The sequence below is a fragment of the Cebidichthys violaceus genome, unplaced genomic scaffold (assembly GCF_023349555.1).
Source record: "Cebidichthys violaceus isolate CVI_PGR_0920_01 unplaced genomic scaffold, fCebVio1.0.p SCAF_1, whole genome shotgun sequence".
Taxonomy (NCBI): Eukaryota; Metazoa; Chordata; class Actinopteri; order Perciformes; family Stichaeidae; genus Cebidichthys; species Cebidichthys violaceus.
In genome coordinates this window covers 6,795,367-6,816,620 of record NW_027176262.1, presented here as the reverse complement: position 1 = coordinate 6,816,620, position 21,254 = coordinate 6,795,367, and the positions used below count along the sequence as shown (strand labels likewise).

General features: G+C 41.0%; 1 protein-coding gene across 1 annotated transcript in view; it reads right to left on the bottom strand.

Moving 5' to 3' along the window:
- Window positions 1-21,254, bottom strand: part of lekr1 (Leucine-, glutamate- and lysine-rich protein 1) — a 72,788-nt gene that overhangs the window by 33,657 nt on the left and 17,877 nt on the right. Inside the window, exons 3-5 of the mRNA XM_068714979.1 lie at window positions 14,625-15,154; window positions 2,880-2,957; window positions 194-357 (exon numbers count right to left, since the gene is read on the bottom strand). Coding sequence (XP_068571080.1) covers window positions 194-357; window positions 2,880-2,957; window positions 14,625-15,154 — 772 coding nt within the window. The remainder of the gene's footprint in view (window positions 1-193; window positions 358-2,879; window positions 2,958-14,624; window positions 15,155-21,254) is intronic.

Sequence of the window (21,254 nt, the reverse complement as noted above, 5' to 3'; positions counted from 1 at the left end):
CTCTTTCCTTCTTTTTTCCATTATTTCTCTTTTATGTCCGCTCCAGCTCTGAATTAATATACACTCTCTGTCTTGCTGTCCTACCCTCATTCATCATCTAAATCACTGTTTCTCACTCTATCCGTTCATACTGTCTTCAAATGTGACGCTTTAGTTGGTGTGTGTAAGTGCGTCAATGTGTATATGTCTTTACCTGAGAACACCTTTGCGCTGTGCTGCAGTATCTGCGATCTGAAGGCCTGCCAGACCCCTATCAGCTGGCTGAGGAAACCCCGTACATCTGTGAGCTCACTGCCAGAGGACCGGAGCACGGAGAGAGTCGCTCGGAGGGCCTGCTGCTGCCGCACACACACTCCTCTGACACACACAAACACAGAGCATTTAACCATTCGGTCTCGATACATTGACAGTACTTCATTGCTATGTCACAGATGCCAAAAAATGTCTGAAGATTTTATGGGAGTTGTCACATAAATATTTGGACAGTACAGCTAATAGCTACCTAAGTAGCTGTTTGCAAGTGCTGTTAAAATGACAAGTGTGTGAATAAGACAACATTAGCCATTAGGTGTGGTTCAGAAAGGCTGTAGTTGGAATCTCAAACTGATGGGGAAATTCTTCGAGCCAATCTCTCTCCGTCCTTAACAAAATACTTTGACACTTAAATCCCCACATGCTCCAGTTGAGTTTATTAGTGCGTAAGAGCAGGAGGCTGTGGTTACTGCTCCCTGGTGCGAATATGTGTAACTTGTGGGCTTCTGAAGCAGAGCATTTCTGAAAAAGAGCACGCTGAACGTTCTGTGGCAACACTCCCGAGATATATCGTGAGGTTTTAAAAATCCTTCCTGGCAAAGAGCTTCGCTGTTAATGCAAATACTGTCTTCACAGTATACTGTAAGTAAAAATGTAAAGCCTTCTGTGACATTTAAATGTGTGAGGCAGATATATGGAAGAATATAGACAAAACAAGAATTGAGTAGAGAACCAATTCAAGCCCTATTCAAGTCTACGGGTTAACATTTAAGGAGGTAGGGGGCCAGATTCCAAACAGTGGAATCCGTTTTGAGCGTGCAGTCCTCATCCTATGTTTAGTGTCATGTCTCCCACTCCAAATGTTTGCCTCTCAACCATAAACTGTATGGCAAAAAATTTTACATTTTAAAGTGAGATTAAGCAGCTAAATTATTATTATTAAATGATTTTGAAAATGTAGTTACAAAATTCCCCTTGTTATTGTCACAAAAAAAAAAAAATCAAATTCTGCTATTTCAAATTTGCATCTGAACACTCTCAAATGACTCGCAGACTAAACATCGCTTGAATTATTTTTAGTTATTTTGTAATTTATAGATGTCCAGAGATGCAGAGAATGAATGACGAGAAGAAAGAAAAATCTATAATTAATATACAGAAAAAGAAAGCAGGACATACAGTAAAATAAACGAAATAGGTGACTTAAAGAGACGGCGAGAGGGAAACGGAGGACTGATGTAACCACCATGTCCTTAAAAAAGGGCACAGCCATGTTTTACAGCACTCTCTCTCTCCTCCCTCTCCTGACTCTCAAGGATATATGCTCAGACGAAAAGCACTTTGAGCAACAAGAAAGATCACTAGCTCAGCTCTCACACACACACACACACACACACACACACACACACACACACACACACACACACACACATACGTGCATATACACACACACATGTTCAATCAAGTCACAAACCCATGCAAAGCGTGGATGTAGAAAACTAGAGTGCTGGAATAGAACATTCTGTTATTCCAAGAACACTTTTAAAGGAACATGTGGGCGAGAGCACACTGAACAGTTTTCTATTTTCTTACACACACACACACACACACACACACACACACAGGTGGGTGCACACATACACATGTGAGGCACATGGCTACCTTGGGGGCACAGTTACACACACACACACCTGCAGAAACACACACAAGCCTGTAGACACAGCCATAGACAAACGCTATGAACATGGCTGGGTCTTGCGTGCAAAGTGACGTGATGGTTTTTGAGAGCTCAGCGGGGTTGAGTGGTTGTTGTTTTTCTCATTCAGAGTTTGTGGCTTAAGGTGATCAAAAATGAACGGAGTCCAAGACGAGACGGGATGAGAGGGAAGACTTCGAGCTCCTCCCTGGTGCCTGAATGTGTGTGTGTGTGTGTGTGTGTGTGTGTGTGTGTGTGTGTGTGTGTGTGTGTGTGTGTGTGTGTGTGTGTGCGTGCAGAGTGGAAGAGAGCACTGGCACAGCTTGTCACGAGAGCCCGTTTTATAATGTCAGATGACATAAATCATAAGGCTGACAGCACCAAATGGAGGAACAGATATGAGCCAGATCTGTCAACGGTGATAAGTCTAAGATAGTGAAAAAAAGGAAAGAGATTGCACGCGTTTCCTCACCCGATGGTTTACTCATTTAGCAGCTTTCAATGTCAGTGGCCTGATTGAAAAAACTTTTTTTTCCCTGACGGCTCATCTTCTCCTTCCCTCCCACTCTCTTCACCTCCACTCCTGTCACGTCTTTTTTCAATCTCTCTCATTATTTCCAGGAAATAACCAGAGGGTCAGCTGAATTAACTTTCTCTCCTCTGTTTTTCCACTCCCTCTTTTATTGTTTTCCTCTCTATCATCTCACACAGTTGTTTCCCATCTGCCCTGGCCTTCCTGCCATGCATCTGGTCATGGAGCTGACAGCCAATCAGGGTGATGCAGACCAATACTTTGTTTTGTTTTTTTCATCTTTTGTTTTTGTGATTCATTTCCATCCTACTTCGGCTTTAGCAAACACTATCTCGACACCATTCTCACCATCCTCACTGCATCTTTCTTTGTCTCTTTTCACTCTGGTTGTTTCCTTACCTGAGAATTTCACCTTGCCTCCTCTCTTCTTCGAGTAACTGCTCTGCCTCCTCCTTCGTGCAAGCCTCTTTTGCCAGCCTGTCGAGGAAGAAGAAGACAGTAGAAGAATGAGGATGAAGAGCCAAGAGCCGTGAGCAATATTCACTCATTGGATAACCTAAGCCTAATGTAATGGAACTGCACTCCCATGGGGTTAAATGAGCTTATAGATGATGCAACTTTAATGATAGAAAGCAGAGGATGATCGTGATGAAATGGAATGAGATGAAAAATTGAAATGTTCCTCAGAGGTAATTGATATAAAGAGAGAGGCCCTCCCCGCTTATGTTATCTAGTTTCAGATAATTCAATACATAATAAATTATGATTTGAATGAGTAGAGTAAGCAATGCATAAAGGCAAAGAATTAATAGGAATGAAGTGCAAATTAGATAAAGAAGAAGAAAGTGGATTACTCTCAAAGTGCTACAGATTTTGAGAGTAGTGGGGAGGTACTTAAATAAAATCTGAATAGAGTTAGGGACTCAGTGCTTAACAGTCGCAGTGTTAAGCACTGAAGTGCACATTCATGAGTCGCAAAAGTAGCCCACACCTAAACATTTGCAACACGCAGCACATTTAACCCACGCTAGTATCCCCGATTCAATAAGGCCTCCTGTACCACCCCAGCCCAGTCGTTGGCCGCAACGTGTCCATGAGATACGGCCAACAATAATCTAAGGACACAGAGAAGTTAAAGTTTATGCTCCTGACCACTCGCAAATACCGCAAGTAGGGGTATTGCGACGGACCCGTACTCTGCATTGCCTTTCAGCCTGATTGATTCCAGACAGAAGCCATCAAATCTGACAGACAAATTCCAGCAATCAAACCAGAGACATAAACAGTGAGGTTGTGTGACCTGGACACTTAGCAAACAGAGACAACACGTCCTGTCCTTTCCTAAAACACCACAAATAAGCACTGACAGCCAGACAGAGAGAGGAATAAACACGATGAGCAGTAACCATTACAAGAAGCAGGCTAGACAAATGGAGACTAAAACCAGACAGGTAACAATCATGACCGTCAAAGTTTAATCAAGAAGTGTATAATTTGAATGAGATGCAGTGATCCTGCCGGGGGGGTTCTGCTTATTGGCAAGACTTTAGAAACAAATGTGAGGCAAAGTTATTCGGAGGCCCTGTGCGAGGAAAATATCCGGTAACATAAGATTCTCTTCTATATAGACCGACGGCGCCATTGTTTGTATAACGATGGGAAGAAACATCTTTTTGCTATTGTTACGAGGTTAAACTTTCTCAGTATATTGTCTAGTACTAGTTTTCTAAGCGGTAAGGTACAATCAGCCTCGTGGCTCCTCTCTGCCAATAACGTGCTTATTGCACTATTCATTACCATCGTATTGGGAGTGGCTGTTGTGAAGTGGGTGTATTGTATTGTTCCCAACAGTTAAGAATGATCATCGATGCACAGAGCAGCAGTCTTTCCTCAAGCTGTTTTAGTTGTATACTGATTTGTGATACTGATACTGAGGTCAGGTTTCATGTATGTACCTGTGTGTATGTGACACTTGTAATACAAGTTTTTTTTAATAGTATGTCCTTTTCTTTCTCTGTGTTTCAGTGCTCATTGGTGTAATATATCTATGCTGCTATTTAGGCCTGCACTTAACAAGCTTTTTATTTGCAATAGACAATCCTTTTGTCCAACCTTCAATAAAGGCAAAAAAAAAACATGTTTTCTCTCCATCTGTGTGATAAACTGTCTGTAAGAACTGCATGTACGGAGGGACGGTCGAGAGCAGTGTGGGGTGAGAATGGGCTGAGCATTTTGTGTGCGCGTGTGTGTGTGTGTGTGTGTGTGTGTGTGTGTGTGTGTGTGTGTGTGATTGAGATAGACAAAGTTAGACTTTTCCATGAGCATTTTAGCCTGTCTGTTTATATGTATGCCACTTTCTGACCAAGTCAGGGCGATCCTGTGCATGTGTGTGTGTATGCGTGTGTATGTGTGTGTGTATGCGTGTGTATGTGTGTGTAAGATATGTGTATTTGTGCGTGCATGCCTTTGCTTTTTCAGACATGGCAGCCCAGACTCCCACTGTTCATCCATCTGTCCCCACCAGTCCCAAAGCGAGATCAGAAAGAACATTGCCTCGAGAGGGGTGTGTTTGTGTGAATGTGTGTGTGAATTTCGTGTGCATTTTGTATCTGAATCTGTGTGTGGTTTGTGTGCGTGAGCTTGAGCTCCTGTTCCCAGGGCAGTGGCTGTCAGTGGAATAACTAGGTAGCGTAGTGCCAGTGAGTGCGTGCCGGATTAGAGTACCCCCTACCAGCAGCCCAAATCAACTGCCTCATCAGGACATGTCATACGCGCACACACACACACACACACACACACACACACACACACACACACACACACACACACGCACACACACACGCGCGTGCGCGCAAAGTCATGCTCTCACAACAACAACACTGATCTGCCAGCCACAGTGTTATCCTGACCTACCGAGTCAAATGTTTTCTCTTCTGGGGTGTGCATGTGTCAAAGGGTTTACCAGTTTTGTGCTCCTTCGTATTTTCAGAGATTTGGACTGAAGGTCAATGTTACAAAGCTAAAAGGCTTATTTTCAGGCCACGGTTGTGTACAAAATGTTCTGTTACATTATGCTTGTTTTTCCACATTATGCTTGTTTATCCTGGTTTTGGTACCATGCTAAAACTGAAGGTCGATTGTAATTTTTCAATTAACTGTAGGACATCCTTCTCCTTTTACAAGTCAAAAAGCCAAACATCTAAAAAAAGAATAGCTTTAAGGCCCCTTTTTGCTTTACTGGCTTTAATTATATATGACATTCTTTTGCTTAAATTGTTTCACTACTTTTCTGTATGAGTATTAATTTGTACAACAACATTTTGCTGCTTCATCTGTTATCATTTTTTGAGAAGCACAACCACATTGGGAATCATCAGTGGTGCCTTTAAAAACAGCCAAAACAAATTTGGTGCAATTCCTTGTTCAGCCACAAGAGACCATCTCTCAACAGTGATCACACATTGGAGCTGTAACACAAGTTTATGTAGAACATGCACTGTTCCCGGCCCTTTGGCATTGGTTGATATAGATCTATTACTATTTCTATTACGTAAGTGATAACGTATGAGAGCATGTCAGTGTATTTGTGCTCGCAAATTCATATGAGTGTGTATATGTGCTGGCATTTCCTGTCATCATTAGAAGTGACATAAAAGATTACCCATAATTACCCGTATCAAAGTGTCATCTGTTCGCCCACTGTGTGTGTGTGTGTGTGTGTGTGCGCATGTGTGTGAGTTAAAAGACTGTTTTGATCAACAAAATGGCAGAGATGGCAAAGCTAAAAGCCATTTTACTGTGACCATAAAGGAGCACAAATAGAACGTGATGCACTGACACACACACACACACACACACACACACACACACACACACACACACACACACACATTAACACACACTAGCTCCAAATGTTTCTAAAAATGAAAAAGCTGAAAATGTTTTAATGAAAACTTTAAGAAGTTTGATCAGTCAAAGCCTCATTAATAACCTTTAGAGCAAGTGTTCTGTGCGTGTGTAGTGTGACACCTGTGTGTATATATTTTGTTTTCGAGTTATCTGGTAACCATGTCAGGGATGCCATAACAATGATAGTGATCATCAAAACAGCATACCGGCATACATAAAGTATGAGCAGTAACAATGATATCATATTATGGTTAACTGAATAAACTCGAAGGATATGAGAGTGCATCTGTGCTCCAGCTTGTCAATTGTAATTCAAATTCAGAAAAAACGTCTCTGTGTGTCATTTGTGTGGATGGGTTGCTATGCTACTGCTCCGACATGTTGATTACCAAATAAACTTTGTCATATTATGTGTCTGTCTGTGTGTGTGTGTGTGTGTGTGTGTGTGTGTTCTTGACACACACTCATTAATAAAGTTGTTTTTGTTTATCTTGTTGTCATGAGCTCTACAGTAACACTGAATGAATGGAGGTCATCCTCTGCCAGGGAGAGTTCTCCTCCAGTGCAACTGAAATGGGGGCACGTTTGATGTGGTAATGTGAACTTGAAGTTGGATCTGTGCTAATACCTCACATGCTGGCTTTGACGGCTGTTTGACTTTGGTAGACTTTACATATTACCTAACACACACACACACACACACACACACACACACACACACACACACACACACACACACACAAAGAGAGAGAGGGAGAGTATGGTGATTTGTGTATTGTTTCTGCGGTTGCTCATGGAAACCAGATATTAAAATAAAACCACATCGGTACAAAGTTAATTTGCCATAAAGCACTTCCTTGTTACAAATGGATGCCTTTCTATTTGTCATCCATTTGTGTCTACTTCACTCCCACTCTCACACCTGCGAGTCTTCTTATCGCTGTTACAATCCAGCCCCAGGTCAGGTGTGTGTGTGTGTGTGCTCCCACACATTTCTATGATTTATACTTCATAACTGCCAAGTACAATTTTTTACTGTGCACAAGAGTGACTATTCTATCCGTGCATGCACACTCACACAAATGAATATGCATTGCGCGCGCGCGCACACACACACACACACACACACACACACACACACACACACACACACAGTCAGGTACAGACGCAAACAGACTCACACCCAGAGTAACTGTTTGGATCGAGACTGAGACCGCCAAGGAGAGCAAACAGAGTGTGTTAAATTCCCAGACATGTCTCTCAATGCGATAAGCATGTGCACAAGTTGCATGATATGTTTCAACCTGTCTCCAGTTAGATGAACTCTCTATCCTGTTTATCAGTGTCTTCTACCAAGGGGCTGACATTACCCAACACCTAACCTAAACAAAGACAGAAAGAGAAAGAGTACCAAATGGGTGTATTTGGAAAGGCTCAAACTGTGATGACAAGTCGGGATTAAACCTTGACAAGTGTATGCCAAATCCAGTATAGAATCCACTCATCAAAGTCTGAATAAAATTGATTTGGATTTAGCTTTTTAACGATTACGAGTAACTAAACTCTGTAATCACGTTTTATTGGTTGAGAGGGCAAAAACAGTTTTGAGTGGCAGCCTAATAAATGTTCACGGCCTGTAGCAACAACTAGAAAATGAGGTGAACAGCATATGATATGAAATGCTGATCGAATGCGTCTGACACCTTGAAATAGCAGGTGTATCATAGTGTGGCAAGAGCAACACATCGCCAGTGGAACAGCAGCAGAGTCAGCCCTGTATTGATTCAAATAAAAGCATATTTGTTCATAAAATGGGCGGGAGGTGGACAAGAGAATTAAGTGTTCTGTGGGTGTGCTTTGCACAGGAATCTGGGAGTAGTCATAGACTCTGACCTAAAGAGACCTCTTGTCTACAGCTGACCTAGAAAAAAACCCTAATACATGTCTTCATCATCAGGCAGTTAGATTACTTTTATGGTCTAGTTCCTGGTTTAATCAAAAAAAAAGCTGCTGCCAGGATCCTGAAAAAGATAAAGCGAGTAGAACACATGATACATTACTGACCTGCTTGTACAATATGAAACAGCTCTTAGATCCTCTGCAAAACATTTGTTGGCATAAAACCCTCTTGTTGTCCGCTGCCTTCAAATGTTGTGTTTATCACTTTTATTTCCTTATTTCCATTGTTTACTTCAGTATTTGCTCCAAATATGGATAATTGCCAGTGTTCCTATTTGAGTAATTCACACTCCGGTTGAATAGTAATATTGAGTTTTGCACATGTGAGGGCAAATAATAGTGTTCATTTACTAGTTAGTATTCACATCGCATTACTATCTCAGTGTTCTTATTTTGATTGATGGACAACGTGAGACAATCTTGTCTGTTTGCCTCTGACAACCTTTGACATCAAGTTGAATGCCATATCAAAGTCAAAATGACGACTGGGAGGTTGACGTAAACGGCATTTACAAAAACTGGCAAACTCTAATATGACGTGAATATGTCTATTTCTCTCATCACTCTCTCCTTCCCTCCACCTTTCTTTCTCTTCAGCAGATCAACATATCTCCTGCTCATCTGTGTTTGAACTTGTCTAGCAGGTGGCATTTTAAAATCAGGTTTAATTGCACTCTGCACATTACTACCCTTCTCCCCTCACTTTCTTCTGTCATACACCTGTCATCCACATGCAAACACTCTCTGAAACGCTCATGTCACGAACACACTCTGTCTGACATGTGACATTTTAATCAGGTTTGGTTTGTATGGAGAGTGTGTTGTTATCGAGCTACCAGTCAGGCTCTCCCACTGCACCCACCACACACACACACACACACACACACACACACACACACACACACACACACACACACACACACACACACACACACACACACACACACACACACACACACACACCACAACCACTCCTCTCGTCCTGTCAGACTAACACAGGATCAAACAGCTAACTCAGAAGAAAGCAGGACAACCTGTGTGTGTGTGTGTGTGTGTGTGTGGGGGGGTTTGTTGTAGTTGTATGTGCGGGTGTAGGTCATTATCAGGCTCTCTAAAGAACTGGTACAAGTCCAAAAACAGCATCACAAAAAAAAAGTATCCTGCTGGCTAGAAACCTTAACGTCCCTCATTTAAAAAAATCTATTGTTCTTTTATGGTAAACTACATAATCTCCTAACAAAAGCTCTATTAAGTCTAGCAGAAAGGGGGGGGGGGGGGGACTGTCAATCATAAAGGCATCTCACATAACAAAGTCACACTCCTGCTGTGTAGCCAGCCATTCAGAACATCCTCATTAACTCCCACTCGCATGCTATCTTTCTCCTTTTCTCTGCCTCACTCCTTTAATCTGTTCATTACCACCTGTGTGGGTGAAGGTGTACATTTGCCGCAAAGTTATGGCAAATTGCTGGTGTGAGTGTTCAGGGCTCTACAGAGAAAAAAAAAAGAGAAGCGCAAAAGAGTATAAAGAGCAAGTTGGTTTATAATCATAATAAGACGGATACATTAAAAAAAGGAATACTGCATATTTGAAAGCAAATGAGCATTGAGATATATGCAGAGAAATAAGGCAAATGATAAAAAAGCATCTGAGATGGCAGATCAGAGATGGAACATTAAAGAAAGGCAAAGAAAGAATAAAAGAAATGAAAGAAGAAGAAGGAAAAAAAAGAATAAACGAATGAAGAGCGAAAGAGCAGGAGAGGGAGTCCATGCTGGCCTCTCACATCACTGTGTCGTGCATCGTTATCTGACTGAACTGTGACCTCCTGACCCACGCTTGGCCCCAAGGTTCCAGAGCACAACTGTGTGAGTGTGAGTGTGTGTGTGTGTGTTTTTGGCTCAATAAAGAGGCAGTGTATGTGAGAGATAATCAGCTTACATTAGAGCAGATAGTGGATTGGCTCACCAGTCTACCATACACATAACAACAAACGGACAACCTGAAACCCCCAGCTAGCCATATGAGCATACCGGCTGTGGCCTGCACAGTACACGCAAACAAAAATCAAAGCAAAGTATCCATGAGCCAATCCTTACTAAATGTTTGAGCACATTTCTCATTTCTCATTTTTTGTTATATATTGCCCAACATTTATACCAATATATTTGCTGTAATGGCTTCTACCAGTTCTTCATTTCATTCACCATTGCCCGTTTGCATGCTACCAACCTCTCCTGTCTTCTCTGACCTTAACTTCCACATTCACTACTTCCAATAAACAATCAGTCGTTTACTTTGTAGTGAGCAGCAAATTAAGATTTCAGATGATTATGAATCGTCATCATTTTGCATCATATACAAACAGTGATATAGTCATGAAATGCACTGTGGAATTGTTAGCTAAGAAGTGTACATAGACACTAGCTTTGTCAAAAATAACTACCTATTTACTACGTAGTGCACTATATTGACTGTTTGCCATTTTACTTGAGCGTCTGTATTCTGAGGTGAGAATTCACAACAGGGTTGCACAGCTTTTGCAGCCACTGAACCTGCAAAATTAGACAGAGCGCTTTTCAATATGCTAACTTATGCTTCCTCTCTCCGCTCTCCTTAATGACGTTTCACCTAAATGTTACTCATGCTGTATTTTGAATGTAAGCTGCATCAAATTCAACTGCTTTTAATCGTGTCAAGTTTGGCCTATATCAATAAGAACTTTTGCACTCAGCACTAAAATGTTGCTGTATTTCATCTTTGTGTTATTTGAATGTATTTAAATGAAGTAATATTCATACACTTGAAACAAAATTGGTCCCCTTTTCTAATTCACAAAGATCAGCACTAATAGCTACGTGTTACAGTGAAATGAATGGCGTCTGCAAAGAGTTGTTGGTAACTCAAGCGCATTTATAAGGGGTGTCACGCCCAGACTTTCCAGTGATAAAGGTATATTAGATCCACATTTAAATTCCCTGCCTGAAGCTTTGAGGACTGCCTCTGTATCTTGTCGGTCAGGACCTGTGGCTTGCGGATTGAAAAAATATTTTTTGTTATTCTCTCTGCCATTGTTCTGCCTACTGTGTTCTTGGTGCAAAGGCAACAGTTATAATTTGCCACATCGATAATTGCAATCAGTCACAAAAAAAAGGTAAATTGCACTCAGAAGAAAATAAATATGGCCGTGTTTGCGGTGTAATATCATTAGCTCACTATCTTTTGCAAATTGGACCTTGAAACTGGGCAGATAGCGGTTGCAAGTGTAATTGTGCGTTTCAAGGTGCAATCAGATCTTTGTGAATTTACCCGTGAGCGTGTTACAATGATCCACTGTATTGTACCCTTTAATATTTCACAACAGAAAACAGTCTTCTTCATGCATGATTGTTACTGCAACTTTACACCTGTCAGAGATGATACAAAATGACAATGACTAAAAGTATAATTGACTGTCTATTAAGTGGTGAATGATTCCGACAGAGCGGGCGCTACATACAGAATACATTTCAGACTCAGAATTTGTAATAAATGGAGGGTGAGTTTGCACTTCTTTCCTCTCTTTAGCTCTTATTAGTGTATCGCCTCAGTTCTCTACGAGATTGTTTATTGTGCTTCAGTCCAGCCAAGGTATCAGTCTAGCTCTAATAACCAGCACCGGGGGAAGGACTGAAAATGAGCGGAGAAAAGCACATGGGTGCACATGGTACACACTTAAAAATTCCACTCCATTTATTTTTGTATGAAAAGGTCAATTTAGAAATTGGTAACTTATGAATTCTACCAGCGATGATGAATAGTAATTATGCAAACAGTGTCTATCCTTTTAACCTCTGAAGTTATGACAAGGTCTACATGGCGGTTAAACAAAAACAAAAGCGAAGCTGCAGATGTGCGTAAATGGTATGCATGTGTGACGAAGGCTTCAGATTGGTGTCATTGTTTTGCATGTCAACAGGAAAGTCTTTAGATGTTTAGGCTATTCATAACATTGACATGAGGCATAGCATTCAAGCTTTTTATACATATTTCCCAGAAATTATATTTACCCTTTGATTTACAACTGCTATTTACCAACATTTTAATTCTGATGTGACACAGCGGGGATTTTTACCACCTGCATACGTGTTTGTGTGTGTGTGTGTGTGTGTGTGTGTATGTGTGTGTGTGTGTGTGTGTGTGTGTGTGTGTGTACACCACATGTCACTAAGTGTGGGTAGCTTTACAAAGGCTTTTGATAATGATACGTACAGCAAAGGAATTAAACTTCAGCAGAGAAAGTAAAACACAACACAACTGAAACTAAATGGGATGTACTGCTTTTGTGCTTTTGCTGTATAAAGAAGCTGTGACGTTTATAAGCCCCCAGTGAATATGACTGAACTTGTTGCTTTCAGCTGAAATACAGAACATGTGTAGGGGGAGAGAAATAGCAATAAATGATGGCAAGGAAAGAGCTGCACCCGTATATATATATATATATATATACAGCCACCAATAAAGAACACATAAAAGGAAGCAGACCAATGAGCCAATAAAATGGTCTGTCACACACTGTATCACAAAGAAATTCACAGCAATCAATCGATAAGGTGTCTCCTACTCATCAGAGGGGAGACACTCTGTGTAGGGTTCACACATCTAAAGCCTATATAAGATAACCAAAACCTTGGGTTTGCATACCTTCTTAATAAGGATGCCAAATGTCTTTATAGAGTTGCTGTAAGCCGCTGTGATGTACTTCTGATGTTATATGAAGCCTCAAGTCATAAGGCATTAGAAAGACTGCTGTCCCAATTTTTCATGGAAAGTGTAACCACTATCCACCACGTTTGTGTTACTAAAGCGTATAAAAACAAGTCACCCTTCACATGCCTTTGTACTTTTCTCCTAAACATTGGGCTCGTGGCTGAGAACCTACTATATAGTATACATCATCATCCTATGATCATGTCATATGTTACCATTTTGTATTGGTCAAGTATGTTTGTCGGAAAGGGTTTTTTTGGAAAATGTTTTTCTTGAATAAGACATTAGGTTGATATAACGTTGAAATATGTGCAAAACTTTGACTACAATCACGTTTCACAACATTTTTTGTGTCACTGTGTAATTAAATGATATCACTGGCGACCAGCTCCAGGCGCTGTGGCTCGGTCGGCTGTTCATGAGTCTTTAAATGAGTTCCCAGGTGTGCATGAGACCAAAACATTTTTACTTTCTTAAAAAGTAGTATCACCACCGACACCTGCAGTTATCTATTACACCTCGGGTGAAAACCCAACAACAACCAGGATTGCAATGCACATGATGCCATCTAAGACCACTCCCAGGCTGCTACTATTATGAGAGCTTTTAACAAGTGCTACAACTAGAGGTGTGCATATCTGCAGAAGAACTACCGGCTTAGCAGAAACAAGTTAGCATTTATTAGCATTGCAGCGCTTTTTAACAAAAGCATTTGTTCAGTCACAAGACGTGTTTGTACTCATCATGGAGTCCAGTAACAATGTAAGAGTGAATCAAAAAACAGCACAATGAAGCAAGTTATATCATACGTCTGGTATGTAGAGTGTTGCAAACAAGCTAAAATAAATTTGCATCCACCTACAAGATATACTTTTTTGTTTCATTGTGAAACTTTTGGCGATCCTCTGCCCCCTCATGTATCATTTCTGGACATTGATTGATAGTGAAAACGCAGCAATGTGGTCTAGTTTTGCTGCGGTTCTACTAAATATAAGCAACAAAGATATTTTTCAATTCTCTGATAATATGAGGAGGATGTTTGTCAAACATTGTGTTCACTAACAAACTATTTCCTCCCATAATCAGTTAGACCCTGCTTACAACAGCATGAGTGTGTTTGTTGTTGAGCAAAACAATTCCAGAAAACAAACCTAATAAATATTGTGAAACAGTCTTGTTTCACAGAAATCAAATTGAATCACTTGGGATTTAATCAGTACAAGTTTCCTCAAATAACTCACTTCCTTAGGCGTTTTTACCAAGCCCCATATATCTATTTCTCCTTTTCTAGGTACTAGATGATAGAGGCGTTGAAGATGACAGTGGAACATATAATTAAACAGCAAGGTCTGTGTCAGAGAGTCACATACACACACCAGCTAGTGGGATATATCTTGGATTTGTCTGAGAGTGTGTTTTTGTGTTAGCAGCGTGACTCACAGGATAATTGCCCACATGAAGCCTGGCATTAGAGATCATTTCACACCAGGGACGGGAAGTACAGACAAACACATACTAAACCTCACCTCTCTTCCAGCTGTTGGAGATATTTTCTTAATTCCTCTAAATTTTGATTGGCCTTTTGAAGTGCGTCACTCAGAACTTTCTCTCTCTCCTCAGTCGTCCTCTCCAGCTCTTCTCGCTGCTGCCTCAGTGTCTCCGCCTGTAGCTCTCCCAGCTCTCTTCTAAGTTGGCTCTCTTTTCCTTCACAGATTTTCTGACACTCGTCTTTTATCTTTTGCCTCTCCACCTCGTACATTTGTTCAAACTCCTCTCTCAGAGCTCGCTCTGCGTCTTTGTGCCTCTCTTCTAGCTCTTCTCTTGTGCTTTTCTCTTTCTCCTCTGTCTGTCTCTGCACCTCCAGGTGAAATGCCTTCTCCCACTCCAACCGGCCCAGCTCCAGTGCCTGTCGCTGGGCCTTCTCTCTCTGGGTGCTCTCTCTCAGTCCCTGGAGCTCTTCCTCCAACAGAGCCAGTCGGGTGTGGAGCTGATGGAACTCGTGGAAGATGAAGTAGCTCACACCACAGTAACGACACACCGTCTCACTGCGCTCCATCTGAGGGTAGAATACACACAATTTGATTAAAATGACAACAATATTATTTGAACGTAACTACAGAAGTACAACTATGAACTAACAAAACGTCTAAAATGTAAAGACTCTGACTCAATTGTTGCAAAATGTTGACTGGTGTGTGGAACTATTTGAAATGACCTTTTTCCAATTCACCCCTGTGCACTTTCAATCCCTTCTGTATTTCTTATAGTTAAACAAAAATGTTTTTAGGAAATTTAAAACAAATAAGGGAGAAAACCCCTTATTTTTAAAAAGTCAAAGCCCATTAGCTAGCTGATTGATGAAAATAGACATGAGACTAAAATAGGCTATATTGTTGCACAACAGACTGATCTAACACTGCGTTTGATATATGCAAGTAAAAATATACCTTCTTCAAGTGTATGATTGGTTACTATTCAAGTCCTCAAACCTTTACCACAGCTTGTTGGTTAGCACACTATAAACCTTTTTTATGAGCCAGTGCGTAAAATACCAGGACCCTGGAAATGGCTCACCTCAATGGAATGCAGTTGTTTTTTTAATGTTATGAATTGTACCTGTGCTTGACAAGCCAACATGTTTAAGAAGCCTTAAGTAAGAAGCTATTCATTAAATAAATAAAATGCAAACTGCCAATATTGTAAAATAAGTCATGAATGGTAAAGACGCAGTGATTATTGTCAAGTTTGTAACAAGGCATTAACTGCATGCAAACAGTGCAAATGAGGGTAGTTTAGATTTATATTAAAAAAAAGAAATTAGAAAAAAAAAAATCATCACAAAAAACATGTAGTGTAAATCTTGTGTGCTAGTCTGATTGGATATCACCATTCTCCATTCTCCCCAAAAAACATCTCAGGCAAGTATTGTTGCATATTCAAATATGAGACACAATGATGAGCCTTTCTCTAGCATAATATAATATTACCTTTATAATAAAAAAATACTTTTAAGTGTGCTGAATATTATCTAACTCAATGTATAAATAAACATACAGCTATATCTTTGTCAGGGAATGAAAATGAGGATGAGTGTATAAATAGCATTCACTTTTGCATGGTTTATTGTATGGGGCCTTTACAACTGTAGTATCAAAGCTGTCTATAAAAACATTTAGAGTGACAACTACAGGCCCCATTATCCATCACAATCTGTTGCAACCACTGGTGTCAAAAACATCTTTTCATCCATCGGCAGTTCAAAGCACAGGAACACAGATACTCTAATCCTCCTTCAGATATTGTTTTTACTGCTGTCAGTTAGAAAAAAAACATCTCCCAAAATTATCTTTCTTTCTCTGTGCGTGTCAGTGGATTCTCTCCAAGCTGTTGTCACTTCTTTTAGGCTTATGAGGGATAAGATCACATCCCCGAGCTTTCATCTTCATGATGATATGTGGCAGAGAGGCAGCTGATATTTGGATGACATGCTGACAGCTCCCCTGTCAGAAAGCTCCAAATAGATTGCTACATGATGTAAACAAGGTGAAAGAAACAGAAACAAAGCTGACATTGATGGGAAGACAACAGGGAACAGAACAGATCATTTAATTATTGCTGTTAAGGAACAGAGGCCATATGATTGCCTTTGTCCATTTGGCAATGCACTTAGTGTGAGTGTGATCAAAACATCTAAAAAACTAACGACCAGAGTGAAAGCTAAAGCTTTTCATTCTGCTATGGCCTTCTCCCCAGTGTCACATTCAGACCAGACTTGCCATTTTATAATGAGCATATCTCTTAAACAGACATCCATGTGAACATTCATGCTTTGAAAATTAACTAACTAATCTGATTTGATGACCCCAAGACCTTTCCCCTTTGGCGCAAGGCGAGGTGTTTGATTGCACGCTTCCTGTTTAAGTCATCCTTCAAAGAGGACAAGAGAGGAAAGCAGACAGAATAAGAAACAGTTAAACATTTGAAGAGTCACAGCAGGGTCAAACCTATGGTGTTTACTGTATCAGGACAATTCAAATAGTGTAAGATACTGCGTATTTTCATTAGCTTTCTGTTCAAATGTTGCTACTGTTGACAATGAAATGCAAAGTAGGTCGACTTCCATCAGTATAGCAACAGCTACAGGCTGAAATCTATAGATGACTTTCAAATAGCGTTTTGAAGTTCCTTTGTCTTGTCCTTTGTGGTACAACTAAACCTAAACAACAAATGCTAAGAGCCTCAACGAGAAAAAGACGAAGGACAGAGATCAAAAGAATGGCTGCTCCTGCTTTTTCCTGAAAGACACTGAAATGGGTTTCATTGAAAGAATTCTTGCCATCCCCTTCTCTCTCCCTCTCTTGTGTCCTTCTATATGGTAAGAGAGAATTCAAAGAGAATGACAATGTGGTAGATGAGAACGACAGATAAAACACACAGCAATACTCGAAAGGGCTTTTGACGTGACAAATGACTGACAGGTGACGCTAAGACGACAGAGCTTCCCTCTCCATCAGCCACATCTAACTTTCTCTTTTCCGACCTATCACAGCGCCTTCTTGCTCGGTGTTAGCATCTTGTCTATCCATGTCAGGTCAAGGTGCAGATTATGTCTGTCTCGTGTCTTTGGGACAACGGGAGTCTGTCTTCTAGCAGCCTTGACAGACAGAAAGACAGCAAGAATAAGACTTCACTCTTCTAAATGCTGAGGTACTTTGATGCAATGCAAGCAAATAATAACAAGAGTAACGGTCTACAGCAATGCTAGCAGTAATGTTTACAATGTTAATTTGCCAATTAGCACAGTGCTAATCAAGAACCGAGCCGCAGCTTGTTAGCGTGAGCCACCTAGCTGCTAAGTTAGCACCCCGGTAGCTGTTTGGCTAGAAAGACACAATAACTAAGCATGATATGTCTTTCAATACATTTATGATCAAGTTGACACATGTTCTATTCAACAGACTGGTGACGGTTATGGAGAATTAAAATGACATCTCACTCGTACAATTTCCGAGCTTACGGCTCAGAGACCACTTCACTCGGAGCAGCTGTCAATCACAGCTGTCAATCATGATGTCTCACCCCATTTTTAAAGCATCAAATAACGCATTTACACCAAAGTTATAGGAAAAAATGAACACTTGAACATACATCTGCATGATACGAACTACATAAAAAGACAGAAACAATTTTTGGGACAACCTTTTTTGAAGTGTACTTTCACTTTTTAGTTTGGCCCATGTCCCATCCACTAACATGGAGGGAACAGGATTAATGACCTATACTGCAGCCAGACACCAGAGGGTGATTGAGATGTTTTGGGTACACCTTTGGCAAGCTGTCATGTCGTCCATCTTCATATACAGTCTATGGTCTGGATCAAAGTGGCGGACCGACCGTCTGACCAACCAACATTGCTAATCCTGAAGATTACAAGCTAGTACAGGCTTCTATAGATATTAATAAAGACCAATGTTTGATACAATTGATCCAACATCTTATCGCAAGTCTGTCATGCAGGTAGACATGGGAAATGCAAACTAAAACATTTTTTTCCACAAAAGTCCAGAAACTCAATGTAAAAACAGTCAGCAAGGAAATGCTGGACAAGAAAATAATGTTAAAAGTGCAGAAACTGCGACCCTCAGATATATCAATAACAAAATCCATATTTGTCATAATCATGTCTTTCCTATATGTATTTGGATGCTTGTACAAAAAAGGAAAGATGTGCTCCTAATGATCTCCCTTAAGGTGTTGGATTCCCCCGTGCCAGACATTTGCCCTGACAAAGGTCTAGAGATGGACAGAAGAAAAAATGGGACAGAGAGGTTGGAGAGGGAGTGTATTAGTGCGGGTGGGGAAAAAAACTCCAGAGCACAACAATGTATTTCATTGTGTTGCCACAGAATGAACTCTGGAGAATATGGACTATTATCTGTTTGCAGTGTGAGTATGTACATGTGTGAGTGAGTGAGAGACACAGACAGAGAGAGCCAGAAAGAGCATAAGTGCGTGCAAGTCTGAGCAATATTTGGGACTGGGGCTCAGGGGGTTTTAGTGTTTACTGTGCAGATGTCCTCATGGTTCCTGCAGGCGCAGATTCAGCTAAAACTACTAAGTGTGTGTGTGTGCTTGTGTGTGGGGGTTGAATTCTATCCCAAAATGCTTATGCATGTAAATTTGGGTGTGCACGTTCTTTATGTGAGTGAAGTAGTCATGAAGACAGACAAACAAGTGGGCAATAGACAATGTTAAAGTGGCCTGAGGGCTGAATTGTGCATTAGCTATGGCTTAACACATACACGCAAACACACACACACACACACACACACACACACACACACACAAAGAGGCAAGCTTTCGCACAACCATACAATCTAGGACCAACACAGTCAAAAGCACAGTTTGCACACACAGGGGCAGATGAAAGGCACAGACACACACACCCAAAGACGCACCGAGCGACAAACAGATACACACACACACATTAAAACCCCCATTGATGCAAGTGCAAACATGTGTGCGGGTACAAACAAAAGAAACAGACGTAGACAGACACATACAAAGGCAAATTTACTCACATAGGCATCTTGAGACAGACAGGAGATTCACACAATCGCTCACTCTCAACACACACTGAAACACACACACACACACACACACACACACACACACACACACACACACACACACACACACACACACACAAACACACGTACACGTACACGTACACATGCCCTGAGGGCAGATGGTCTGTGCCACCAGTGGATGTGTGCTCCCGTGACTGAGTTTGGCCCCTTGGGGAGACCCCTCGCCCTGGGCACTGACACGTTCACTTAGCACTCAAACCACAAAACTAACCCCTCCACACGCTCGCTCTCACACACACACAGACACACACGCACACGACTACTACTACTACACATATGCTTGCAAAAAATACCTGAGAGGAGGAGAGAGACAAGGATGGTTTGAATGAAACATGGAGGTGATAGAAAAAGAGAGACAGACTGAGGGAGAGGAGGAAAACATGTCTTGTTGTCCTTTAAATGTTTCATGCCAGCAGCCAATAGATGCTTCTCTCCTACACACAAAAACCTCTTTGTCCTCTAGTGCACACAACACTTCTATGGCTCCCCTTGTGTCTCTCTTATCTCTCTTTCATTCTGTCCCTTGATTGACTCCATTAGCATGCTGGTCTGTTGCCATAAGCGGTTTAAAAATATTAAGACACACACAGCTTTTACTCGAACCACATTCATCTGGTAATAATCATTGTTATTTATATAGAGTTAATAATATATATATATATATATATATATATATATATATATATATATATATATATTACAAAAGAGTTTATTACATGCTGTAAGTAACTATGCACACATGAATAACGCCTCAGGGTACATCAGTGACGTAGTCGTCATTAACCACAGAGCGACAACACTGAATCATCCACCCTCTTACTGTAACTGAACCTCCAGCCTGTGTCTGTACCTAACAGGTACCAAGGCTGCTCTGTGTGTGTGTGAGTGTGCGTTTTGTGACTTGGACCCCCTCAACAGTCCATGTTATCACCACATTGCCTCCATGCTCCATCAATTAAACATGAGGCTATTACCTCTCGCCTGATGTGAAACATTTAGGAGGGGTGGAGTGGTGCAGGGGGTGCATGTGGGGGCGACAGGGTGGGGGCATTCTGTGGGAGGCTGGTGTCTTGCCAGGACGAGAAACATAATTAATTTACGCGATGCCTTTTTAACTCCCTGACTGTCTGCGTGTGTGTCTGTGTGAAAATGTCTGCGCTCATTGTCTCATGTACTGAGAGTGGAGACAAGGCCGACATGCAGACAAGACGTATTAAAAAGATGAAGAAATTTCCCAACTTTCTTCCGTTACATTCGTGTTAGTATGTTATGAAATGCAGACATTTTTGGAGAAGCTAGTAGAGCCATATTATGAGCAGTTTCTTTCTTGACAACAAAATCAGGCACTAAAGGCAAATAAAAAGGCTATGATTGTGAGTTTTTTGTTGTACAAGCAGATTAATTCGTCTCACTTTTCTGCATCAAGCAGCTCCTCTTCCCCTTTTCCTTTGAGTTACAACTTACCCCTTTTCAAAGCCGACAAATTTTCCGGTGTTTCTTTATGGA